This window comes from Cyprinus carpio, unplaced genomic scaffold (genome assembly GCF_018340385.1).
Source record: "Cyprinus carpio isolate SPL01 unplaced genomic scaffold, ASM1834038v1 S000006594, whole genome shotgun sequence".
In the NCBI taxonomy this organism is placed as follows: domain Eukaryota; kingdom Metazoa; phylum Chordata; class Actinopteri; order Cypriniformes; family Cyprinidae; genus Cyprinus; species Cyprinus carpio.
This window is the reverse complement of record NW_024879243.1, coordinates 20,106-30,031: the sequence shown is the minus strand read 5'-3', so window position 1 is coordinate 30,031 and position 9,926 is coordinate 20,106. Positions and strand designations below refer to the sequence as shown.

The 9,926-nt window shown below is 34.0% G+C and overlaps 1 protein-coding gene across 1 annotated transcript in view; it reads left to right on the top strand.

Annotated features, from left to right (window-relative positions):
• Positions 1-8,095: 8,095 nt before the first annotated feature.
• LOC109052228 overlaps positions 8,096-9,926 on the top strand; it is a 6,307-nt gene continuing 4,476 nt past the window's right edge. The window contains exons 1-2 of the mRNA XM_042754810.1: positions 8,096-8,606; positions 9,103-9,157. Of these exons, the coding sequence (XP_042610744.1) occupies positions 8,479-8,606; positions 9,103-9,157 (183 nt within the window). The 5' untranslated portion in view covers positions 8,096-8,478. The remainder of the gene's footprint in view (positions 8,607-9,102; positions 9,158-9,926) is intronic.

The following is a 9,926-nucleotide window of genomic DNA, read 5'->3' as shown; positions in this document are numbered from 1 at the left end:
ATTTTACCACACAAGGCTGCATCCAGATTTATTTAATAATCCATGGCCTTCATCCGCAGTAGCTTTCTCTCTGTGACAACAAAAGCAGACTTTATTGTATATGTTGTTGTTAGCAGTTAGCAAGTCGTGGGGAGGAGCTGATTAAATTTATTCTGGCGTCACACAACAGCAATTCAACTAGAACAGTACGAATTCAGATATCTTAAAATATAATTGTGACTAGTGGCGAAACTGATTAGAGATATCTCTAATTACATCTGTGGATGTATAGTAGCATCTATTGAAGATATCTATAAAGTAAATACAGATTTCTTAAAATGGAGTTTCGACTAGTCATAATGCATTTAGAGATATCACTAATCCGATTTTTTAATGAAGGTGCAATTATAATTGCCGAATATCTCCAACTGTCATTGTGACTGATCGAACTATACTACACTATCCGATCTACAATTGTGACTATCCGAAATTATATTTATGGATAGTCAAAAACAAGTTTTAAATGCTAAAACGGCTTGCGATATGTAGAAGATGTAGTGCCGACAAAAACAATCCACATCTACCCCAACCAAAAACCGTGGATTAATAGCGATGTTCGAGCAGCCTTGTCAGCGCGGACATCCGCTTTTAAATCCGGAAACGCTGATGATCGCAAACAAGCCAGTAAGATCTCAGGAAATCAATCAAAGCCGCAAAAAGACCATGCAAAAAAAAAGTTGAAGAACAATTCAACACCAACGATGCAAGAAGCATGTGGCGAGCATCAATAACATCACAGATTTTAAAGGGAATAAACCAGCTACTGTGAACATTGCCGCCTCTCTACTGGATGAGCTTAATAACTTTTATGCCCGTTTCGAGGCTCACAACACCGCCCACACAGAGAGCCCACGTTGCACCTTAGCATATTTTCATGCGTATATATGTCTACATAATGTAGAATGTGTACATTCTGTGTATAGTGTATAATGTGTAGTGCTAACTGTATGTATGTACATATTGCGTAAAATGTGTAGTGCTAACTGTAAGTATGTCCAATAGTACACTGTGTGTACTGACTATATGTATGTGCATATTGCATATTTTCACCTGTTGAAGTCTGTATGGTTATATGTTAACTGTTTCTGCAATTTCTGGAGCACGCTTCCAAGAATTTCACTCACCAAGGCACATGTGCTGTGGTGATGGGACAATAAAAGTGACTTGACTTGACTTGACTTATATACAGAATGCAAGATATAAATTTTATAACTGAGACAAAAAGTTGCTATTTCTTTATTAATTAATTTCTTTATTTAGGGGCGGAAACGAGCTTCCATTAAATAGCCCACAAGGTTTGAGTATTGTATTGTATTATAGCAAGAGATCCATGATGATGATGTTCTGCTGTGTTCAGTGATGAGCGCCAATGTATTCTTTTAGGCAGCGGCTATTTGCACTAGGTGTAAATAGCAATGGATTCTCTTTACACTAAGTGTAAATAGCAGTATTTTTTAACGATGTGCCATTTACACTGTGCAAATAGCTATAGATTATATTTACACTATGTTAAAATAGCAAGATTTTCTGCTATTTATACTACTTATTTCAAATAGTGGCAATTATCTGCACCTCAGTATTGTAGTACATTATCAAACAGTACGCGATAATAACGTAGTGACTGTAAATGATCAATTTAATTCAAATTTTTAAATGGATGTCTGTCACCTTACTGGGGCAATAAAGCCCTCCCTACACCTACTCTAACCCTACCCAATATTTATTTTTAACTTATTTCCTTAATTTTTATTGAAAATAAATGCCTTTCCGATACGATATGAGATTTGGAAAAAGGAGAAAAAATGTTTGTGAAAAGGCGGACGCGAACTCGGGTCGATTGCGTCAAAAAGCATACACTTTAACCACTAATCCACTACAACTGACACTAATGTAGCGTCGTTTATCAGTCTTAACTATCCTAATCACATGGTGGTGAGGCTTATACATGTGTTCGTTTGTAAATAAAGACTAACAAAATTTAATCCACAGCACACACATCTCAATATTACGATATAAAACAGAACAAAAGCCTATTTAAGTTCTCTCTGCATAGCCTTACACATGCTCCAGCTACATTTTTATTTCCATACTTTTGAATTATTTCTGTATAAAACAGTTTAAAAATCACCCAAAGGCGCGGGACCTTTATTATACAACTCTTACACAAAACTGCGAATGACAACAGTTTCCAAGCCAGGATTGGTTAAATAAAATGTTTAAAGTGGGGTTCAACAAAGGTGTATTTGCATGCACATTGTAGATATCTATAAACGTATTTTGACTAGTCAAATTGTTAATTCCAGATATCTACATTACAATTACGCCTAGTCACAAAGCTAAATGCAGATATCTCTAAATATAGTTCTTCCTAGTCAAAAATCTGATTGAATATCCATAATTTAAATTGCAGATATTCTTAAATTGGGTTTTGAATAGTCAAAATTCCAATTCAAGATATCTACAATCGTAATTTGATCTAGTCAAGTAAATGAATTGCAGATATCTACAAATGTATTTGATATCTTTAAAAATTAAATTAAAGATATATCTTAAAATTGTATTTGACGAATAAATCATATTTAAAGATATCTTGAATTGGGATTACTTAATTAGTCAAACTAATTTGAAGATATCTGAAAATATTTTTCAATGGAAGATTATGACTAGTCGTTATAGCATTTGTAGATAATTTTGGAATGTGTATATGACTAGTCAAATGACATTGTAGATATCTTTCAATGCATATTATGACTAGTCATAATCACATTGTAGATATCTTAATTCCAATTACGACGAGTCATAATTGCAGTATAGACTATCTGATTCAATGCATATTATGACTAGTCATAATCACATTGTAGAGTCAAAACCAAGTTTTAAATGCTAAAACGGCTTACATATCCAATGACACAATGCGTGTTACATTTAACACCCCGTACTGAACAGCAATTTTTGTCCCACTGACAAATGGATAAAGAAAGTGTAACCCCATAAGAAGTTCTTATAGGAATGTAATTTTTATAATTTCTAATGTTAATAATTATATTATATTATTTTGTCACTCCTCCAATCATATAATCCAGCATAAAACCTGAATTTAGAAAAATCTGCCTAACAATTTGCTGAGTAGTCCTTTGTGGATTTGTGATTGGTTAAATAATTCAAGCTCCGCCCCTGACATGTACACAGAATGGCAGTGAGAGAGTCCAGCGGGAGATTGAGGCGAAGACAATGAGCTATTAACAATTAAACTTCATCAACTTGGCGAAATTGTTGTTGTTACTGGTTAAAAGAGTCGAAAAGGACCATATGCATCAGAAAGAGTTGCAGAATAATTATTATCTGCATTTTTGTTATTTTTGGTACTGAAGTTATTCATTGAATCTCTCTCGTGAGTAATTGATTTATAAGCCATAAAAAGTTATAGGATTGAAGACGAGCCATCATTTTGTGTTATTTCCGTGTTTTTTATATACTTAACTGTTGATAAGGCTAATTTCTTTGAACTGTATCGGTATGTCCGGAAATCGCATTGCATAATACCGCTTTACTGCATACATAGATTTGAATTCTGAACCGCATTCACTCGGCTGCTAGAAAAGTACGCTCTATATAGTATGAATGTGGGTAGTACGAATGAAATTCGACGTACTTACATCCGCCATGTTGACATTTCGTCACGCGACATACGTCGTCACAACAGCACTGGCATTTAAAGACCCCATTACTGAGCGAACATCGGGCGTATGTTTTTCGTTATTCTTACCGCTTTCGCCAGTTGCTTTTTACGCCGCCGAATTAACAGCTCAAAGCAGGCGTCGGCCTGATGCCTGCAGATCACGCCTCTCGCTGGGATAGCTTAAAATCTTTACAAACATAAACAGCTGAAACTGCTATAGTAAAATCAGTGCGCTACAAGTGTTTCAAGCAGCACGATTATTAAGCACTCGGCAAACTGACAGTAACCACTGGAAATGTACCTTGGAATTAATATTATAATAAAAAAACAGCATAAATCAGTGAAGACCCTAACATAAATACATGTAAAGAGTGTGGGTAGTTAAGATTAATTTTAATTTTCACTTACTCAAACCATTTGATTGCAGCATTATGCTTTCCAGTGAAGAAGGTTTCATCCGTGGATGAGAACAAGGCTGTGTTCATTAGTCCCTGTAACATCAAAACAGAATTTAAACATTAGTGATGATTTATGATCAAACTGAGGCACTTATTAACAATAGTTTGCCATGTAAGTTATCCAACATTTTTTTTTATCAAAATATCAACACTAGTAAAAGAAATTAAACCAATTTAATTACTTAAAGTTTTGTAACTTTATCTTATTAAATTACTTAACGAAGGTTCATTTAAAGAAAGCAGCCTTAATGTTTATTTACCCATCGATAATGATGATTAAACATCTTTTTACACTCAATTCAATAAAATCGTCTCATCAGTTTACAATGTGTAAATCCTTCAACAAGTCAGTTGTTTTCGATTATGTTAAACAAGACTTTAAACTTCAATGATGAACAACGCTTATCCATATGTACTACATCAAACCAGTCATACGTTTTCCGCCATTTCATCATGACGACTCCTCCCCTGTGGCCTCATGGATAGTATAGTGTCCTTCAGTATGCATGCGCAAAGTACGGACCATGAAGTAGTAGGTCATCCGGGTACATCTCACTACTGTTTTTCTAATACTATGAATTGGACATACTACTTGCTTCGCATACTGTTTTTCACCTACTATATAGTATGGAAGTATGCGATTTCGGACGCAGCTTATGCGATTACTGAGAAATGATGTATAATTTGTATGTTAACACGTGCAACGGCAAGATGCTAATCACTATATTACAGAGATGTAATTAGGTGCCAAGCACCGAATTCGTTAGCGTGATTTTTTTTTTTTTTTCCTTTTTTCTTCTTCATAGCAAGTCTATGGCAGCCCATAGAACCGCTTGCGGGAAAGTTGTGAAATTTTGCACACATATAGAGGACAGTGAGAAAATTTACCATAGCAAATTTATAATCTCTAACTCAAACTCACTAGCGCCACCACTTGTCAGAACTTTCAAAAAAATTATGCTAATAACTTTTGAACCGTAAGGCACAAAATTAAAATTTGCTGTTTTCAATTGTTCGTAAAAAATGCTTTTTCAAACTCGTCCTAGGCTGTTGAACCGATTGTCACAAAAATTTAACCAGATCATCTTCAGACAACACTGGCAAAAAGTTATGGAATTCAAGTTGAATAGCATGTGAACGAATTCTACGAAAAGCATGCAAAAGTGGACGTGAGGTTATATCTCCGCAAAAGTTTGGCCTATTGAGACCAAACTTGGTCTGTGTTTTAACAAGCATGAACTGAGACTTACTGCAGTGTTTCGTTGCTGTGCCCCCTAGTGGTCAGGATATATGAAAAATGCATATTTTTGCTTATAACTTCTGAATGCTTTGGCCAAAATTCACCATGTCAGCCATTTTGGGCGTCGCCCATTTTGAATTATGTTCTAAAATGCTGTATATTGCGAACGCATTAGCGTATCGTTACAAAACTAATTACAAAAATCTTCGGTTCCATACTCTCATGGTACTCAAAGTTTGGGGGCAGCGCCACCTTGTGGTCAAACGTTATGATGAAATTTAGATAAATGCTAATAACTTTTGCTTACATTAACCTATTGGAATCGGACTGATATTGATAGATTCCTTGGATCATGACGAGAACACAGATACCAATTTGACCAATATTGGTTGAACTTCCTGTCCACCATTTTGATTCATGTTGGAAACCTACTTTTTCAAATTCCTCCTAGATCGTTTGTCTGATTTTCACCAAATTTGGCTCGGATCATCTTCAGACCAAGCTGGCAAAAAGTTATGGATTTCGTGTCGATACATGAAACGTTTTTGTTTAAGCATGAGCAATTTGCTGGAAAGATGCCAAACTGCATCTGAGGCTGTATCTCTGCAAGGTTTGACATTTACACCAAACTTTGTATGTGCAGATTATCACCTTCACTGACCCGCGGCACATCAATTTTATTAACAGCGCCACCACCCTATTGGCCAAGGTAATAAACCATTCATTAATAGCCACAATTATGAAATTTACAAAAATGCTAATAACTTTTGATTGCATTAAGCTATTGTAATGCAACTGGTCTCAAAATATTCCTTGGGTCGTGCCAACAACATGGAATACCGCTTAGGAAATCTGAACTCCCTGTCCGCCATTTTGAATTATGTTAAAAACCCACTCATCAACTGTTGGTCCGATTTTCACCAAAATCGAGTCAGATGATCTTCAGACTGTGCTCACAAAAAGTTATGGATTTGGTGCCCGATAAACGAAACGGTTTTTGTACAGCGCCACTACAAATTTTAGGCATAGTGCCAAACTGCATCTGAGGCTGTATCTCTGCAAATATTTGACATATTGACACCAAACTTTGTGTGTGCCATTGTCACCTCACACAGAACACACCAAAATGATTTGATTACAGTGCTACCTGTTGGTCAAAAGTGATAAGACATTTAATCATATTACTAGTGGTTGTATTTATTATTTTTCAGCCATTTCAACTACAATCATCCTAAAATTGCTGTAATTGCTCATTGTTGCATTTGGTCTGATGCTCCATGCCATGCTTAGCTCCTCAATTTGCCAGTGGAGTGCTTGGCCCCTTAATTGCTGCTTGCAGCTATATTTGACAATTGCAATCGATGTCTGATGATGTTCATAGGGAACATATAACAATTCGTTGTGTTTAATTATCTTAAAAGGTATTGTATTGACTTTGACTTATTAATGACTTATTTTCATGAATTTTAAATACATGTGTATAATTTTTTTTTTCATTGCTAAGTGAATACAGGAACTGAGTTATTGTAATTCTGTATTCATGTGCATTTGTTATTAATGCTCATGACAGACTATGTGAGTGATACATATGTGCCTGTTTTTATGCAGGCCAGGTTTTTGTTTTTTCCCTTGAACTCTCTCTTCTGGATAGAAGATGGCGAGCCACCCAGCTTGAATTTGGTGATCTTCAATTGATTTGTGCAGATTGCTGTTGAATCCAGCATTTACTTCCTGTGAATTTGAACAACTTATCTGAGCTCAGCAACGTGAACTGAATGGACAGAACTGGTGATCCTTAATTCATCAAGTAATACACACACGACTACTGATAACGCACACACACACACTTGTTGTCATTGTAATTTTATTTTATTTGTTGTTCAAATAATACAAGTTATCATTTTGTATACAAGTAATAGTTGATTCTGATTTCAAAACTTCCTAAAAAGTGAATTGTGCTGATTTGGTGTTTCTATAGACTATTCTATAGAATTATTCAAACGCAAACCTAGTGTGTACTTACCATACCAGCAGGGTTACAAAAGCATTTGGCAAAAGGACAAAGTAAAGCAAATGGCAAATGAGAGAGAGAAAAGCAACTGCCAAATGCATTTTAAAAAGCAATTTAAAATGTGCATTTAAAAAGATTTTTAAATGTACTTTTTTTATTGTTTTATTAATCCGTTTTTAAACATGAATTAAATAAACATTTTTAAAATTTGTCTATTTATTTATACATTTTAAAATGTAATGTTTTATTAAACAACATTTAAAAACATGAATTAAATAAACATTTTTAAATATGTCTATTAAATTGTCAGTTTAAAAAGTGATTTATTAATATACATTTTTATTTTTTGAATTATTAAATCAAATTGATTCTTCATTTTACTTTTAAATGGCACTCTTGGCCCTCCATACAAACTGAGATCAGATTGAAATCATCAGGGATCCTGCTTAAAATTAACTTTAGCCTCCTAAACATCATTTACACCCATATGTGGAACCAAACAGGAGAGGCACAATGTTTGGTGGACTTTATTGTTGTATTATTAGTAGTACTTATTACCTGACTGTGAATGTGAAGTTTCATATTAAATATTTGTGTTAGTCTCATGTTAAGTCTCAAGTTATCTGCACTCTTTGAACTTATGTTATAAGTTAAGCATGAAAAGACATGATTTGTAATTGTAAATTTTTGTACTTTTTATGAAATATTGTTAAAATTGTTAATCAAAATCATGTCCCAACTTGTATGAAAGTTGGAATATTTATATCTGGACTCACAAATCTACTGTTTTGTTGGCTTCATCCACATTCAGTATTAAAACTACATGAGGAAACAGTGAGGATTTTTTTGATAGTCTTTTGATGTTATAAATCAAAGTAAGGATGCAACACTTCATTTGATATAGAAACTATTATTCAGTGCTTTATTTTGCTCTGGAAAGGAAGTAGAAAAGCTTTTTAGTTTAGTGTTTCTGTATTTTGGTCTAATTATACAATTTAAACTTAAAGGTGTTTTAAACTCTGACCACAGAAAGAAAAGGCAGAATGAAGGAATGGAATTTTTTTCCTTGTTGTTATTCCAGTCATGTGACCATTTAACTCACCTGTGTACTTTCATTTTTGTTTTGTCGTTTGTCATTGTTTACGGCAGAACAACAGACTCATACAGAACTTTTATCATGTAAGTTTTTGTGTCATTAGATTTGTTTCTTGTCGAAAACTAAATCTGCTAGTGATGCTAAGGAAATTAATCAACGAGTTCATGATGAATGCATCTATTTGTGTGATTTATAATGTCTATGATTAAGATGCTGTTTTTATTTTGGTTATTAATATAATTATTAGATAGTTCTACATTTATTACTCAGTTGAGAAGATTTGTTGGTAACAGGAAAAATAATTTAACAAACTTAATTTGTGTTCATTGATCCTTTGAGTTCGATAAATCATTTTGAGTCTTGAGGATTACACCAGAATAAACCCAAGATTCAGATTATGGTTTGATTTTTCTTAATGGATATTTTTTATGCAAGTTCCACATGTTGAATATTTAAATAAAACTGAAACTAAAGGTTTATAGTCTGCTGTATTGCGGTCAGTTCTGTAGTAAAAACATTATATCACTGTATAAATGTCTTTGTGTCTGTCACTCAACAGCTCTTCTGTATTCTCAACAGGTTCAGATGCTTGAATCTTTTGCTGCTGCTGTTATTTTGCCTTGTATATCATAGTATTTCTCTGCATCATTTATGTAACTATGAAAAGACATGATTTGTAATTGTAAATTTTTGTACTTTTATGAAATATTGTAAAATTGTTAATCAAAATCATGTCCCAACTTGTATGAAAGTTGGAATATTTATATCTGGACTCACAAATCTACTGTTTTGTTGGCTTCATCCACATTCAGTATTAAAACTACATGATGAAACAGTGAGGATTTTTTTGATAGTCTTTTGATGTTATAAATCAAAGTAAGGATGCAACACTTCATTTGATATAGAAACTATTATTCAGTGCTTTATTTTGCTCTGGAAAGGAAGTAGAAAAGCTTTTTAGTTTAGTGTTTCTGTATTTTGGTCTAATTATATACAATTTTAAACTCTGATAAGGACGTTCTGTGGAGACCAGAGGTTAAAAGGTCCCTGAAATGAATTTTTTTTAGTCTGGTTTCTTGTCTTGTAGGTGCAGCGGCAATCAATCCAAAGATCTTGTAGATGATGATTACTCTTGGGGTAGCAGGACAGCTCAGTTGTGGGAATGGGTCCGGGTGCATGCTCTTGAACAATGACTATGATTACTTGGCCCCAAATGTGACAATATCTACTCTGAATTGTGTACTTTCATTTTGTTTGTCGCGTGTCATTGTTTACGGCAGAACAACAGACCTATATGAACTTCTTTATCATGTAAGTTTTCGTGGTTTTTTAAGTCATTAGATTTGTTTCTGTCGAAAAACTAAATCTGCTAGTGATGTAAGGAAAATGAATCAACGAGTTCT